Source organism: Sinohyriopsis cumingii, chromosome 7, assembly GCF_028554795.1.
Source record: "Sinohyriopsis cumingii isolate HCF-2022 chromosome 7, ASM2855479v2, whole genome shotgun sequence".
In the NCBI taxonomy this organism is placed as follows: domain Eukaryota; kingdom Metazoa; phylum Mollusca; class Bivalvia; order Unionida; family Unionidae; genus Sinohyriopsis; species Sinohyriopsis cumingii.
Window position 1 is genome coordinate 11,109,551 of NC_142967.1, and position 18,822 is coordinate 11,128,372.

The following is an 18,822-nucleotide window of genomic DNA, read 5'->3' on the forward strand; positions in this document are numbered from 1 at the left end:
TGGCCAGAAGGCATTAGCTCCCATAGCTAAAACATTTAGCTAGGAGGGATGGATATGCAAGGTAGTGACCATAATCCTAAGGTATTATGGTTGGGTAAGTATTTAAGAAAATATTTTATTTCAAAAATGTGTTTTTCCTTGGGTTCATGGTTACCTTTACCTTCAAAGACCATATTGCCAATGTAAGCCATCAAAAGTGTTTAGTGTAAATTTGTGAGAAGCTGTACAAGTAATGTTAAATGCATTATATTTAAACCCCATGATAAATGTTTTGAGGTTGAATAACTCTTGTACTATAGCATAAATGTTGCATGTATCACATGAATACATTTTCCCCCCAAAAAATCATACACCAAGTTGTCTCCAAAATCACAATTTTCCAGAGATCTATTTCATTTTCAAAGTTTATAACCTTTCGATGCAGAAAATGGAACTACTATTAAGAAAGCAGTCCCTGGAACAATCCAGGGGGCCCTGAGTGGCCGAGTGGTCTAAAGCGCTCTCTGTTACGGATCACTGCCATCTCACCTATGTCTGTGTGGGTTTGAGTCTCGAATTCAGCTAATGTGGGTATGTGAGAAAGCTTGCCAGTAGCTTCTCATGGGTTGGTGGTTCTTTCTGGGGTTTTCCCAGGTTCTTCCTCCACCATTAATACTGGCCGCCATGTATAGCCTATCGCGTGCTGAAAAGTGGCTTTAAACCCTACAACAACAACAACATTAATCCTGACTGATGATACAGCCATAATAGTTATCATGTACTAGTATGTTTTTCCCCTCCCATCTCCAGGCATATGAAATGTAGTTTTTAATTGCTACTTGAACAGCAGCTAAGATGACCAATAACGAAACAAGTTTGCAATTAAAACTACTGTTGAACTCTTGCATCATCATGAATGAACAGGTCTAAACATAAGTCATCACTAATACAGTGTACTCCTTTTGAACAGACCCATTGACTAGTGACCACCACTTCTTACAACCTAAATCTCTGGACACTGGCGAGTTTATGTTGAAAATTGCCACTGAAGGATGACCAACCCTCTAATGTGACCATCATATTAGTGAAAGGATCTCAAATTTACTTCTTCCAGACAGATAGAAAATGTAGTTTACATATGGCTATCTCAAATATTTGTTGATTTCTAAATCCTTCGACATTTGTTCCAACATGCCAATAAGTGCCCGATTTTAATCCAAACAAAAGTAAATCAGATTGTCCTTATTGCTGCATGTTCCTTAGATCTTTTGTCACATTGAAGTGTGTGTGTGATTTGGAATTTTGACATAGCTTTAACAAATTTTCAGTCATATTGCTATGATGTCTGCAGTGTGGCAGTTTACGGTGATGTCTAGTTCTGGGACAGACATAGCATGATGTCATACCCAGTCACATTATCCTGACACCAGGCCGACCAGTCCTAACACTAACCTCTTATTGCTGAGCGCCAAGCGAGGCAGCTGTTAGTACCATTTTTGTAAGTCTTTGGTATGACTCAGTTGGGGATCAAATCCATGACCTCCCGCATCTGAGGCGGACGCTCCAACCATTAGGCCACCAGAGCAGTTAGTAAGGTTATGCATTTTGGTCAAAGATAAAATCTGGCCAGAGAGATGTTGCAAGATAGGAAAACTGTCATCACTGTAAAATGAAATGTTGTGAACCAATCTGAACTATAAAGCAACCTGTGTCTCTCATAAAAATGAAATATATGAATAAAATTCAAATGGAAAAAAATTGTCATGATAGAAAAAGACAAATTTCAACTCGTCTCTCTTGAAATATTCAATATTTTATTTCTCATTAGAAACAAGTGATGTTATGCATATGATAACTGAATTTTTCTTGAATACAAGTCCATAAAAATAGCAAATACACTTCCAAATTATACAAGAAAACCTCATTCAAATCAAAAGGTGTTGCTAATAAAGGAAATTTATGTCGAGAAATGACCAAATGATTTATTCACAGAAAATATAAGATACATGGGTTTTATTTTGTACATTAATATAACTCAAGAAAATCTCTTAATTATACATCCATAACATAATTAATAGGAATGCTGTGTCTGACTTCATAAATAACTTTTGAAGAGCAAGTCTGAGAATCTGCCATTCTAAAAAGCAGGGAAATACAGCAAGTACCATGACCTTGGGGAGCTACTATAACAGCATGTACAAGTTTCTAAGGGTGTATCGATGACAACAAAAGAGTGCAAAACTTTCACATATTGCAAAATATAAATATGCCAATTTTCAAGCACTGTAATCCCATGGCTTATGTAAAATGCCTTCACTTTATGTATTTATCAAAATTGTGAAGAAAAAAACAGCTGTAAAGGGGTGAGTCTTGATAGAAACAAAAAAGCTGTATTATTAGAATTACGTTCACTATAATCCTTTAGTGTTGTGGAAAAATCAGACAGCTGGCTGCAAACATTTTAGCAATTAATAGCCATGCTTGGAAATTCTAACCTGGCAGTCTTTAATAAATGTGGTGGATGTCTCACATTAATTTTTATGTTAACTTTCCTTGGGAAGGTCAAATCAAGAAAACAATACAATTCTCACAAGTTAACTTGCATCATATTCTATGGTTAAATCAGTTTTAATTTGGTATCAAGAATTTGGCACCTGGTTAAAAAATTATACTAAAATCAAAATTAGCTGCAACAGTATGACTTCCTATCGAGTTTGTTCATTTAAATCTTTTGTATTGTTTGATCTGACTCATCAATTGTAGGCACTTTTGTTTGAATCTTAAGCTGAAATAATCAATTTCAGAATAAAATGCACATTTTTAAAACATACACAATGTTTACAGACTATACATTATGCATAATAAAGTACATGACATTCCATACCTAACATTATAGTCCTTATAATAACATGTATACAATATTCCATACTTAGCATCATAGTCCTTGTAATAACATGTATATGACATTCCATACCTAACATTATAGTCCTTGTAATAACATGTATACGATATTCCATACTTAGCATCATAGTCCTTGTAATAACATGTACATGAAATTCCATACCTAGCATTATAGTCCTTGTAATAACATGTACATGAAATTCCATACCTAGCATTATAGTCCTTGTAATGACATGTATATGACATTCTATACCTAGCATTATAGAATTTGTAATAACATGTACATTCAATACCTAGCATTATAGAACTTGTAATAACATGTACATTCCATACCTAGCATTATAGTCATTGTAATAACAAGTACATTCCATACCTAGCATCACAGTCCTTGTAATATCATGCCTAGCATTATAGCCTTGTAATAAAATGTACATGACATTCCATACCTAGCATTAGTCCTTGTAATAACATGTACATGACATTATATACCTAATATAATAGTCCTTATAATAACATGTACATGACTTTCCATACCTAGCAGTATAGTCCTTGTAATAACATGTACATGACGTTCCATACCCAACATTACAGTCCTTGTAATAACATGTACATGACATTCCATACCTAGCATTATAGTCCTTGTAATAACATGTACATGACAATTCCATACCTAGCATCATAGTCCTTGTACTAACATGCCTTACATTACAGTCCTTGTAATAACATGTACATGACATTCCATGCCTAACATAGTCCTTGTACATGACAGTCTATACCTAACACTAGTAGTCCTTGTAATAACATGCCTAGCATTATAGTCCTTGTAATAACATGTACATAGCATTCCATACCTAGCATTAGTCCTTATAATAACATGTACATGACATTCCATACCTAGCATTATAGTCCTTGTAATAACATGTACTTGACATTCCATACCAAGCATTATAGTCCTTGTAATAACATGTACATGACATTCCATACCTAACATTATAGTCCTTGTAAGAATATGTACATGACATTCCATACCTAGCATTATAGTCCTTGTAATAACATGCCTAACATTATAGTCCTTGTAATAAATGTACATTCCATACCTAGCATTAGTCCTTGTAATAACATGCCTAGCATTATAGTCCTTGTAATAATATGTACATGACATTCCATACCTAATATTATAGTCCTTATAACATGTACATGACATTCCATACCTAGCATTATAGTCCTTATAATAACATGTACATGACATTCCATACCTAGCATTATAGTCCTTGTACTAACATGCCTAGCATTATAGTCCTTGTAATAATACCTACAAATAAGGCAATACTGCTATGCAGAGTTGGTCACAACCTTACAATTTTAGCATGTCAGCAAATTGTTTGCTGTTTTCGGTTTAACGCCATTTTTCCGTTCAAGATGGGCTATACATGGCGACCAGTATAGCTAGTGGAGGAAGAACCTGGGAAAAACCCTATAAGAACCACTGATCAACAGAAAGCTACTGGCAAGCTTTCCCACATACCCACATTGGCCAAGCTCAAGAATCAAACCCACACAGACAGCGGTGAGATGGCAGTGATTGGTAAAGATGAGCAGTTTTGAACACCTGGCCACTGGGCGTACACTTTTTTTGTGGATATTTTCTATTCAGATGCAGAAACAATTATTTCAGATACTTCAACTTTCTTTTTGTCTTGAAGAAGCCTTCAAAATTAAAACAACTGCAAGCTAGTATTATGTAGTTACCAGGATCAATGCACATCTATTTTCTTGACTAGCAAAACATGAATAAATGTACACGACTGCTTAAAGATGGAAAGTAGGCAGCATAGTACTTCTAACTGGAAAATGAATAGTCCAGTGTTCAGGACGGTGTTGTCAGATTAACATATACAAATCACGATGGTGGTGTCAGACTGCATGTACAGATCATGATTGGTGTCAGAATGCATGTACAAATCATGACAGTGGTGACAGATTGCACTGTACAAATAAAGATTGTAGAGGTAATAGATATTGGCTACAAAAATTATAGATCTGCTTACACCTACACCATGACACCACCAGAGGTACAATATAAGCTCAAAATGCATCATCTCATTCTAGACAAAAAAGACTTGCTTCTTACTTTGACTGGATATGGTTTACAGCCATGGGTGTTACAATGTCTTAACATTACAGGCCTCACAACGGGACAACTTCATGTCATCCATGACACTAGCTTTAGCAGTTTGACGCAAATGAAGCTAAATGACCTCTATTTTTTCATTCCCTGGTTGCAATAGCAGTAAAAATGAAATGCGTATGTATTTCAGTGCTAATCTTTCATTCTAGTAGGATCAATTTTTCACACATCTAACTAGATATTTTTCCACTTAAAACTTCTAAAGTAACAAGTTACCTTTCAAGTCTCTTCAAAATAGCCAAGGTTACTTAGTGATCTTCCTTTCAGTCTACAATGTTCCTTTTAAATCATTAGTACAGCCTTATGTTCTGGAACATTGCATACAGTGATGAATCTGGCTATTGACAAATAGGTGTGTTAATTGTTTTATGTCCAAATATACAGTGTTACCCTGCTATAGCACGATCTGTTTTAACACAAATTCAGATCAAATGCAGTTGTGGCATAGTTACCAAAATTTCATGTACATGTATTTTTCTACTACGTGAAAAGATAGTTTTTTCTTATTAAAAAGAATGAAAAAATAACAAAATTTGTAGTATCATTTTTAAAAGACGATCATGGCACTGCTCCTGAAATTTCATACACATGTATTTTTCTCAGTAAGCAGTTTTTTTTTTTCCGTAAGTTTAACCAGTTTTCAGTAGTGTGTAAGAAAATATCATAAACTGTTATTGTAAAGCTGGAAAACGTAATTAAAAGTTCAGAATGTGCAGCAACGATTAATATTATGTTCAACTGAAAAGTTTGTCAAGTACGTGTAGACTTTATTTACCACTAGCAATGCTGCACAAATTTTAGTTCCAAACCCTATGGAGCTCAATGGCTTTTTGCTATCTCTCAACTTGATGTAATTCTTGGAAATTCTTTTTTCCATTTCATATGACGATGACAATTATATTTCCTGCCACGAGTCATACTCAGATTGGCACGTCATGTCCAATAAATATAATTGTGTTCCTTCCAGCTTTTATTCACAAGAATCTGAATATTCCTTCTTATTTTTCTGTGTTATTAACACTTTTTAAGAGGCTTATTTCCCCTTTTGTCATAATCATGCATCGCTTGATGGAGGCCATTTTTAAAAAAATCTTTGATCAACAGTTTGCTCATGCAGACACTTCGCATGAACAAATATGTGCAGTTTAAAACGTCTGATGTGCTGCTGTAAAGTTAGTCTGGTTCCCTGATCAATTTTACTACTTCTAATATGAAACCCAGATCCAAATCGAACACAGATGAACAAATTTTCTGCAATTTTCGGCAATGATCATTTTTCCGTAGTTTTTCCTTGTATGCCGTAAGTTCGTATTTTAAGGGTAAAATTAGTATTATCGGTGAATAATGTCATCCATTCCCTAGAAAAATGACCCCATTGTTGACTGACAGTTATTTATGCTGTAGTCATTTAAATGGATAGGTGTAAAAATTGTTAATCAATTGACATTCACAAGGGTTAACAGGACACAGAAACAAAGCTTTTAATGTTAAAGAGAAGAATGAAGCCCTGGACATGATTAATTCTGGTAATCAAATTTGTCAGTTGAGGAAAATGATTAACTTTGCCAAGAACATACATGACAGTAACAGCAGCTGAAATGAATCAGTTAAAAAACAGAATGCAGTATTACAGTGGTCCCCCTTTTACATGGCCACCCCTTCGGCACCAGGAAAGTGCCCTTATAAGACTGGTGACCTTTCCAGAGGGGGACTATATTTGTGAGATGTATATGTGTATATAGTAGGAAAGCTACATATAACTTAAAGCAATTAATGTCTTCATTTAAAAGTAGAATTAATTATTAAAAATGTTCTTTTTGCCTTAAAAACAGTTATTTCAAGTAGCTTAAAGTAATAGTTCATGAAATGCGAGTGGGATATTCTTGGCATGCGCATTACAAAACCACTGAAAACATCATCTAAATCTTGGTACATAATTATTCTCTTTCCATTTAGTCTATTTTTCCACTGCCAGAGAATATTCTCTTCATCTTTTACACTCCTGTTTATTTGAGTCTTCCCAACATAAAATCTTTCAGCAAGTGAACTCTTTCCAATGTCGTCAAGTCGAATAACTTTTTCTTCTAAAGTATTATTTCTTCGCTTACATGACGACATGATAAAGTTCTATAATGGTTTATTCCTATGTTGCTAATTGTACAGTACTGCAATGTAATTTTACAGACGAAACTTTTGTACACGAAAAATATTGTTATAAAGGAAGTGATACATGTACTGTCACATGACTTTTTGGTCTTTGTCTGGTACCCTATTTTGTTCAAAGTTGATTGTGTCTGTATGTATCATGTGTTAATCTGCAAAATCTATTTTTAGCCTATCTGACCAAGCTATGATCTTTACAATTACATTGGTCGTAATCGCCAATTTAAATATATATAAAAAATCAACCGTGTGATGCCCAAAGCTCTATCAAAACATTGCTGACTCCATTTTTATCTGACCATGTTATAATCTTGACAATTAAATCCAGTCGTAATCGTCAATAAAAAAAAACTGCTGTGTGAAGCCCAAAGCTCTATCAAAATATTGCTGACCCCATTTCCTGCAAACATTGGGGTTAATGATATAATAATGATAACAACTAGAGTGGTACATGTACTTTAGCCAACACTTCTTTCAGTAAAGAAAACTTGACATCCAGAAACTGACATCGAGAAAGATAATCGGATTACTTACCTAATTGTAATTAAATATTGGTTCTGGATATATATTAATAATAAAATGCAGCCACTTGTGAGGGGTAAATTTTACATCTGTGCACTAATATGGTGGCCGCTGGTAGCATTAGAGGGATGACCTTTCATGAGGGGTACTTTTGAACACAAACTTGTCAGTACCAAGGGATTTTGGCTGTAAAGAGTGGATGGCCGCTGGTCAGGGGGGCCGTTCATGAGGGGGACCACTGCATGATTCACAGATGAGAAAATTTTATGACTTATGAAATTTATACTGACACTATACACTGACCTTGAGACATATTGAAATGTGTGCTTCATCTTTTTGTTATGTAATTTTACCATTTGTTTTTCCATTAAATTCAGAAACATAATGATTTGTGACAATTACTGAATATTTTAAACCAGTGTGCTTGTGATTGATAGAATTAACATTTATTTCATTGCATCTGATAAAACTGGCAGTTAGGTACACAGTGTTGATACCCTATTCATGCTATACATTAGTCACACATTATTAACAATGTACAAATATATTTACTAGTACGTGGTTCTCTGAATAAAGCAAAATATATATGCAATCTGAGTTTTTACTACATGTGCATTTCTGATTTAATATTCTTTGAAGATGGCAACTGTGCAATTATGAAGGACGTAATTTAGTATCCACTTTTTATTGGCACATGCATCATTTTCTTCAGCTAAACGACGACTGGTTATAACACATTTTTTGTATATAACATGGTTGGGTTCCATGGACCCTGACCATCACGTTAAAGTGGGGTCACACTGTATGATGCAAAAACAATGGTTGATTGCTCAGATTCAACTGTTACACATAAACTTAATTCCAGATATAAGGGAGACTAATCAAGGCATCTAATAATAAAGTGTCCAAATTTTACATGCAGCTAAACACCATAATTGCTCAAAGACCAAGTGCCTCAAATAATAACCAGATTGCTCACCTGGCTGAATATGCCTAATAGCCAATCTGCCTAATGATGTCCCACCCAGTCACATTGTCCTAACACTAACCTCTTAATGCTGAGTGCCAAGCAAGGCAGCTGTTAGTACCATTTTTTTCTAAGTCTCTGGCATGACTCGGCTGTGGTTTGAAACCCACGACCTCCTGCTTCCAAGGCAGACGCTCTAACCACTAGGCCACCAGAGCAGTCTTCATCAGATTCTGTTAATAGGTTTTTGAGAAGTTGTCATTCGAATATATCTCCATTTTTAGTAATGATAGCAATTGTATTATGTCCGATTAGTGTCATTTCTATAAACTTGAAAGGCCTTTATGTTAGGATGCTTTGTGCCAAGTTTGATTGAAACTGGTATGGCCATTTTTTAAAAGTTTAAACTAGCAATTGTTAATGAAAGCAGAGCCATACCTTAAGCTCACCTGGACTTATGGAAAGGTGAGCTCACCTGGACTTATGGATAGGTGAGCTCAGCTGGACTTGTGGAAAGATAAGCTAAAAATGACTTTTGTTAATGAACCATTTTCAGACAAGTTGAATCACGAAAAATGAACAGTGATTTCAGTATAAAGATGATGCATACACTACAAGTATTCACTTGTACAACACAGATATTTAACTATGTACTTGTTGTAGGCCACATAAAATTCCAAAGTAACATTACCTGAACTGTAACATTGGAAGTTTTTTTTATTTTACTCCCTTGGATAGAATGGAGAGGTGTGCTAATAAATGGAATTTATTCTTTCATGATACTCTCAAGACACTGACAGGAAAACTATAAAATAATAAACCTTCTCCGATTTTCTCCATGAAGGAGCACAAACCCAAAACTTGGACAAGACTATCAATGTTCAATCATGCTAGGTGGTTTTGTATCACATTTTAATATGAAAATATTGTGTACAGTTATTTACTTGAATCAGATTCAAAAGAATAAATAAAGCTCTAATAAGCAAATTAATTTTACATCTGATCAACATAACGTTTTAATTAACTGGTTTGATATGAAAAATGCTGTCACTTACACATTCACTAGTTTGACAAGAAAAGCTCTGTCACTTGCACATTCACTGATATATGCATTTGTTCACTTGTTTATGTAAGCAAAAACTGTACAATTCCTTGCCAAGATATGCAAATTCTAAATAGAGTTCTTATGAGCAGTCCAAGTTTTGTACAATAAAAAGAGTTATACAAGTTGTCCATTGTATGTCCTTCTCCTTTACCACAAATGTTTTTGTACAAAATGCAACACAAATAAAACTCTTGAAACATACTATCATGCTGGCCATTCAAAACTATCCCTCCTATATCTCTCCATCAATTCTGGCAAAACTTGGGCTAAATAATATCTTTAAACATGTCACCCCTCTTCTCTTTATCACAGAGAAACAGATTCAACTATTATACAGAATTATACCATATTTACAAAATTCAGTCTGCATTAAATTATTGTGGAGTGCCGTGACTTTAGTGAGTCCTCTGTTTTGTTGCGAACACTGGAAGGTGCAGATCGAGGTACAGTATACAAGGGTGATCCTTCGTTTCCTGTTATTATTACAGTTCCATAAAACTGTTCTTGTTCCTCTCTTTGGCGAGCAAACTCTTCTTCCAGTTTCTGAAATAGAAGTAAAAATTAGCTATTCAATTTGATTAGACAGAACCCTAATTTAAGTGACTGAACACAGCAATTAGATCTCTCTCATCTACACAGCTTTTTGAAGTCTGCAGCAGCCATGGTAAATATTAACTATCATGCACCGCTCTGGTGGCCTAGTGGTTAGAGCGTCTGCCTCGTATGCGGTAGGTCATGGGTTCGATACCCGGTCGAGTCATACCAAAGGCTTACAAAAATGGTACTGACAGCTGCCTTGCTATACATCACTATAAACTGTCACACTGCAGACATCGTAGCGATATGACCGAAAAATTGTTAAAGCTACGTTAAAAATCCAAACCACACACACATTAACTATCATGCAAGAAAAAATTTCAGACCACAGTGATCTTGGCTTCAAACTGTTGACCCTGTAACATGGCATAAAAGTGTGTGTGACTTGAGGTCTAACATGAAATACATGCAGTCCATGATGCTCATTCACATGTACAATACATAGCTGACCAGTTGAGAAAAATCTGTCACAATATACAATGCATGGTCTTCAATATACAACGCACGGTCCTGTACATGAAAACTTTTCCCAGTGAATAAACATATTTATTCTTAATTTCATCTGCACTGGTCATAGAGTGCTTTCTTTGTAGTTTATATAGCATGGAAAATAGTGTGGTCATGAGCTGAATAAAATACTTAAAGCAATGTTAGTAAAGCACAAAATGCAAGTCACAGTGACCTTCTTTGGCTGCAAGGGTGTAGTATCAACATAGATACATCCACTTATCAAGTTTTTGATTTTAACATGAACCCAAGGAATACGATTTACATTCACATTTTAAATAAAGTCACTGAAGTACAACACACTGGTCACAAAAAAACACTTTTTTCTGCAATAAAGTGTGTATCAAGATGTATCTACTCACAGTTTCATGTTTTTAGATACCAGGTAAGAATGCCTTCATACAGCATGCCAAAAACAATCCAAAGCCAACAAAACAAAAAATGAAATAATGTCACAATAAATTTCTTTTAATGCAAGGATGCATTTGATGATTCTAGCATAACAGTACCCAAGAAATGAACACAAAACACAAAATTTAACCTACGTAAACATAAAACATGGGCCATAATGGTCTACTTCTACAATAAAAATAATAAGATGAAACACTGTAAATTTTGTGATTATCGATATGATTATATGTTCCAAATATGCCAAAAAAATTATATGTCATAGGAGCTAAACACAAACAAGGGGCCCAGAAAGGTTAATATTGCTCACCTGTGAGCATGACATGTCAGCTGAATACAAACTCATGAATTTAAACAAAAGGTGAAAGGAAAGCCGGAAGCACATAGATGCAACATCGTATATTAATGCTGGTACAACTTGTTCCTTTTCCTACACCATAAATATTGTGTCATTTTCTCCGCATTAGAAATGACACATCATTTATATAAACAGCCTTGTCCCCAGGAACTGAGTCATAACTTAGAAACTGTTCATATTCCACCCTTAAAGTGGCATTTTAAGCGGAGGTAATGTATGCAGTCAGCTCGGGCTCCACCAGTGAAGTCATAACTTGGAGATCCCCACCCAAATGAGCTGGTGTGACCCAGTAGTTAACACACTGGATTCATGAGCAGAAGGTTGCAGGTTTGATTCCCACCATCTGACCAGCCTGGATCTTTTAATATTATGTGTGGATTTTCACATAACTGAACTTGTTGACACGAATGATTAGAAAACAAAGTATTTATTCAATTTGGGACCCATGGATTCTGTCGATATATATATACAGAGTTAGAAAAGAAATTAAATTTTGAAATTATGGGAAGGGTATAAGTTTCTTTTTCACAGTTTTAAAATTATTTTGAAGTTCATGACAAAAAGCAGCTACAAGATTATCTCCATTGGGAGCATAACATTTATTAAAAATCTGATCAAGTATGCTTTCAGTAAGTTTCTAAATAAAATGAAAATAAAGATAAAGTGAAAATTAATAAATAATTAAAACAAATACCTGCAGGTACTATGAAATTTGCATGCCTTCACCACCACTAGGCCAGGCTAATGAAAAACCATGTGCAACAAAGCATTTTTGGTGGGTCTGGGATAGAACTGTTCATCAATTTTCAATTTCTGTAGTTTTATTCGTTTATTTAGGTTTCCTTCATTTTTTGGGCAATCTTTAGGTTTTCAAGTCAAAATTAAATTTTAGGTTTTTTGGGGTGTTTGAGGACTGCTTCTAACTCTGTATATATTTATTTTGTATCTTGTTGTCGACATATGCATGACAAACTTGGTAGAAACAATAGACTCTCAGCCCAGGACATTGTATTTTCATGTACACAGGCTTCTTCTTAATATAAGTGGAAAGGAGTGTATGATCAAAATCTGATCAGAAAGGAAGGCTTGGGGGTGTTCAAAAACAAGTGCTGACAGACAGACAGATGGACAGATGGACAAAAGGCCAAACATTAGTTCACTTGGACTCTGGACAGGTGAGGTTATTTTAACTTAAGCTGGCAAAAAATCTAACAGAGATACATACAATTATTTATTACATACTTAAGTGTGAAATATAGAAACTTATTGGCAAAATAATTTTCATATTTTTCCTTCCTTATATTTTTACGTGAAGATACAAGATTTCTCATCATGCCTTGTGTTGTTTGATTGTTTGTGCATACAAAAGTTGTACCTGCAGCAACAAGAACTAGTATTTTGTGAGCAAGAACAAATACATAGAAACTACCTTACATTTTTGGACATGGAAATTAATCCCTGATGAAGAAATTTGACCAGATGTCATTTGCATCCTTCTAAAATTATTTCCCCTTACTTCCTTAACAAACAGTTTACATAATGTCAAAAATATAATGTACTGTGACAGATTAATTTATTGTGACAGATTAATTTACTGCAACAGATTAGACAGATTAATTTACTGTGATAGATTAGACTGATTAATTTACTATGACAGTTTATGCCAACCTAATCCTACTGCTCTATTAAGTCATGCATAGTTAATTACATCAGCCTATAAAATTAAGGTGAATTTTTTTTAAAAATGGAAAAGGGTTAAAGTGCTATACCAGTGAACGAGATTAATCTTCTAAACATTCATTCTGGTATATAACAAAATGATAATTTTCTTTCCTACATAAATATTGGATATATTTGATCTTGTAGTACCACTCATTAAAATATCACATTTTTGTACATGAAGAAATATATAAGGTATTAATGAAGGTAAAGAAAAATAATCCTCTATGTACAATAATCATTCTACCATGAAAACTAAACTTAAAATAAAAACTTTAACCAACGTCAGTAAAGTGTGAAATATGGCTGAGATTGGTCTCCTTTAATGTTGATGTATTAACTGTAGATGCATCCCCTCACCTAATTTCGTGATTTCAATGAGTTAAATGCAAACACTTTACCAATAACGTACAAATAATATACATGTGTAAAGTTTGCCCTCATATGAAATCCACTCTAAACTGCTGCCTCAGACCTAAGAAGAAAGAATGGTTGAGATGCATTGAGAGTGAACACATGCACGCATGTGTGCATGCACATGCATACACATACACACATGAATACAGCATGTGTGTAGCACTCTGACCTGTTTTCGTGGTATAAGCTGTGTCTTCCATTCCCTGTGTTCATTTGCATAGTGGTCATCGAGCTCCTTGATTTTCTGGGTCTCGTGCTCCATCAGCATCTTCCTCTTCTCGGCCTGAAAGCAAAGCAAACAGTGAAAAAATTCAACATTATCTTTCTATTTAGTTAGATCTCAACAATAATCTTCAATTAGCAAATTCTGAGATGCTTCTTTTAGTAATCATGCCAGTACTAAATAATTTTGTGTTTGTAAAACACATATGCCCCCACTGCAGACCAAAAAGTAGGAGCCAAAGAAAAATGTTCAGTCTTTGGACAGTTTTAAAAACTGCTATAATAACTTCAAAACCTAATCAGATCATCTAACATACCTGAACAGTTTCATTTGTCTACCTGCAATGTGGGCATAAAAAATCTACAGCCAAGTGGTAGGTACTGTTTATGCAGGACAAGAAGGTAGTGGGTTTGAATCCAACCCTAGCCAGTAATGATGTTTCCTTAGCTTAACTCTTAACACTGCTTGAACCAGTCAATACAAGTGTTCCACAGAGTGCAGTATCATTACTTTAACTGTGAATGACATTTCCATTCTGATTAAGCAGGTAAAACTTGAATTCCAAGCATATCTGTGCAAACAATTTTAAACACAGCCATATTCTATCAAAAGTTGAAGTTGAATACTTCCACCAGTGTACAAGATATGTGACTTCAAGAAATTTTACCATCACCATAATATTGTTGATGTCATTCTGATTTAAGCAGGTAAAACTTGAACTCCAAGCATATCTGTGTACACAATTTTAAACACAGCCATATACCATCACCATAATATCGTTGCTGCTGCTAATGATGCTTTCGGAAACATAATATCTATGTTACAAAATTCACAGATAAGAAATTAAGCATGTAAATGTGTGCCAACACATCCTGAGAGGCTAATCTGCAATGGACTGATGTCCAAAATGGAGGGGTAACCTGCAATGGACTGATGTCCAAAATGGAGGGCTGACCTGCAATGGACTGATGTCCAAAATGGAGGGCTGACCTACAATGGACTGATGTCCAAAATGGGGGGCTAACCTGCAATGGACTGATGTCCAAAATGGAGGGCTAACCTGCAATGGACTGATGTCCAAAATGGGGAGGTATAACCTGCAATGGACTGATGTCCAAAATGGAGGATTTGCCTGCAATGGTCTGATGTCCAAAATGGGAGGCTAACCTGCAATGGACTGGTGCCCTAAATGGGAGGCTAACCTTCAATGGACTGATGTCCAAAATGGGGGGGGGGTCTAACCGGCAATGGAATGATGTCCAAAATGGGGGGCTAACCTGCAATGGACTGATGTCCAAAATGGGGGCTTTACCTGCAATGGACTGATGTCTAAAATGGAGGGCTATCCTGCAATGGACTAATGCCCAAAATGGAGGGCTAACCTGCAATGGACTGATGTCCAAAATGGGGGGTGGGGGTGCTAACCTGCAATGGAATGATGTCCAAAATGGAGGCTAACCTGCAATGGACTGATGTCCAAAATGGGGGGGGGGGCTAACCTGCAATGGACTGATGTCTAAAATGGAGGACTAACCTGCAATTGACTAATGTCCACAATGGAGGGCTAACCTGCAATGGACTGATGTCCAAAATGGGGGGTGGGGTGGGGTTTAACCTGCAATGGATTTATATCCAAAATGGAGGATTTGCTATCAATGGACTGATGTTCAAATTGGGGGATTTGTGCACACTTACTACTTATAGACATGAAAAATAGAATAACTGAGCCAGCACGCCAGTAGCCCTCAGGATGGCTTTGATCTTTATATGCAAGGTGAGATTAACCTTCAATGGCCTGGGATACAAATGGGGGACTTGTGTACTCTAATTGTTTCTCCATATGGAAAATGGGATAATTGACCTTATAAACCATTGGTGGCCTATGGATGACTTCAACATTTAGATGCAAGGAGGATAAAGGAATTGAAGAATGAAACACAATTCAAATATACTTGCCGTCCACTAAGAAAACAGGTTGACTGGCCAAAATGAAATTGAAATGCAGTCTTGAATGAATGAATATATGATGAAAGCGATGTCCTTTCAAAAACTGACATCCTTTTGATACATTGGTTATTCAAGTTAAGAGTTATCAATGTTTTATTTAGTCCTTTAAAAAACTCACATCCTTTTGATACATTGGTCATTCAAGTTATGAGTTATCAAAGTTTTATTTATTAATTTATAAAAAAAAAAAACTATTGAAAAAATTGAAGTAAACGACAAACAAGGGTCTCTCGACTGACTTTTTACTATCTGAAAAGAATGTCCAGGAATCTAAGATAATACCATTTCTTCTTTTTAATTGTCAAGTGCTGACACCATCTGGCAGCCATACTGGATATAAGATCAGCACCATATTCACTGAGGAGCAACAAAACACTACAAGAAATGTTTTGGGCAAAATCCAATGTCAATATGCCCATTCATTAAGGAGGAGAAGCAATTATAGGATTTGTATGATGCCAATCATGGTCACCATACTGGATATAAGATCGGCAATATTTCCATTTATGACAAACTAGATTTGTTGTTGTTGTTGTTGTAGGGTTTAATGCTATTTTTCAGCACAAGATAGGCTATACATGGCAGCCAGTATAGGGGCCCCGAGTGGCCGAGTGATCTAAAGCGCTCTCCATTACGGATCACTGCCATCTCACCTCTGTCTGCACTTGTTCGAGTCTCGGATTCAGCCAATGTGGGTACGTGAGAAAGCTTGCCAGTAGCTTCTCATGGGTTGGTGGTTCTTTCCGAGGTTTTCCTGGGTCCTTCCTCCACCACTAATACTGGCCACCATGTATAGCCTATCGTGTGCTGAAAAATGGCATTAAACCCTACAGCAACAACTACAGCAAGAGCAGCCAGTATAAATGTTGGAGGAAGAACCTGGGAAACCCCCCCAAAAAACCACTGACCCATAAGAAGCTACCGGCAACTTTCCCACATACCCACATGGCCAAGCCAGAGACTAAAACCCACGCATACAGAGGGGAGTTGGCAGTGATCCGTAACATGACAAACTAGATATTGTAAAAAGCCTTTTGGTGAAAAAAAACCCCATCAATATCATCCAGAAAGAGTAGTGATAACAAAATATTTTCAAGATAGCCACTCTGATGGCCACATTAGAAATTATAGTGGCACCATTATCAGGATCAACTACACATTACAGTAAATCTTTTATGGAAAACATGTCAATATGGCCATCCAGTCAGGAGGAGCAGACTTAAAGAAAGAGCATACTTCTCATGGGAGTTGGTATACCCTATTAAGTATTGTGTATTCTTATGACACCAGTGTTGCTTAATTAAACACACCCTATGATTTATTACTCTGCATACTGGCTTTTTACCTGCAGTTGTTCCAGCTCTCGCAGACTGGTCTCATTTCGGAAAACAAGATCCTCCCATTGCTTCTTGTGCTTGTTCTCTTGCCGCTGCATCTCGGACTTCATCCTTTTCTTTTCATTCTCCTCAAACTAGAATTAAGAGATTAAAATTATCAAATAGTGGCTGACCACCACCAAAGTATAGCAATTAATTTGTTGATTACAATGAGTCTTACTCACCAATCAACTCAGCTACAACCTATGGTCATACTGTCTGTAAAAGTCAATTAACACATTTAAATTCCTAAAACCTTAAAAATTGTAAATAGTGTAAAACACTGACCGAACTTGTCAAGAAAACCATTTTCACCACTTAAAGAAACCATTTAGATAATCAGTCCAGCAAAAGGCAAAGTCTATTTTCATGTTCTAAACACAACCAGAAAAGAAGATAAAAAGATTACAATGCACAATGCATATACCAAATGTTCGAAATAACGCCTTTTTATCTTTAACTGCAGATTATTTTCAGGCAAATGAAAGTCTTATATAAAAATGGTGTACGTGATGTGATTTTGATTTTTAACATAGCTTTAACAATTTTTCAGTCATATCGCTACGATGTCTGCAATGTGGCAGTTTATAGTGATGTCTAGCACTGGGGCATCACGCCGCAGACATGTAGCATGATGTCCCACCCAGTCACATTATCCTGACACCGGGCCGACCAGTCCTAACACTAACCTCTTAATGCTGAGCACCAAGCGAGGCAGCTGTTAGTACCATTTTTGTAAGTCTTTGGTATGACTCGGCCGGGGATCAAACCCACGACCTCCCGCATCCAAGGCGGACGCTCTAACCACTAGGCAACCGGAGCGGTTAAAAATGGTGTGCAATGGGATGCCAAATCTATCAAGACAATGTGAATCCAAAATCAAATGAATCAAACTGTAGACCCAAGTGGGCCATGAAGGCTTTGGCTTAAACTGGCATTAAGCCAAATGTAATTACAGCAATTATTTAAACAATACAAATTTATTTTAAATGTTTTTTTTCCTATAAGCCAGGTAAGCTAAAGACCCAAGATTAGAGGAAGTACCTGTTTAAGCTTTGCCCGCTCATCCTCTGGGTTGCCAGCTATACTCAACCGAAGACTCTGCTTAAACATGAGGGAGCGAGTTTTACTCTCCTGCTTCAATATTTTGGGTAACCTCTTCTTCTCCAGCACATGTCGACGCTGCATCTCCTCTTCCTTTACCTGGTTACTTCGCTTCATTTGTTCTATCTCCTATAGACAAAAGAGACAAATCTGTCAAAAAACTGAAGACTTTTATGGTAAAGATGATTTCAATATGTTTAATATCACAAAGCACAATCTATAAGGGTCAAGTTATGATACACTACCAACGTGATCAGTCAAGCAGAAAGATATCCCAAAGG

The 18,822-nt window shown here is 36.0% G+C and overlaps 1 protein-coding gene across 2 annotated transcripts in view; it reads right to left on the reverse strand.

Annotated features, from left to right (window-relative positions):
* Nucleotides 1-1,772: 1,772 nt before the first annotated feature.
* LOC149794732 (serine/threonine-protein kinase 10-like) overlaps nt 1,773-18,822 on the reverse strand; it is a 202,508-nt gene continuing 185,458 nt past the window's right edge. Inside the window, exons 18-22 of one of the 2 annotated variants that reach the window (XR_016422186.1) lie at nt 18,482-18,670; nt 17,407-17,532; nt 14,001-14,114; nt 3,370-10,368; nt 1,773-3,326 (exon numbers count right to left, since the gene is read on the reverse strand). Coding sequence is in view for 1 of the 2 variants with exons in the window: in XM_089964351.1 (XP_089820477.1) it covers nt 10,195-10,368; nt 14,001-14,114; nt 17,407-17,532; nt 18,482-18,670 (603 nt within the window). In the remaining variant the exon portion in view is untranslated. Of the gene's footprint in view, nt 10,369-14,000; nt 14,115-17,406; nt 17,533-18,481; nt 18,671-18,822 lie in introns of both variants that reach the window. The other variant, XM_089964351.1, reaches the window with a different exon arrangement.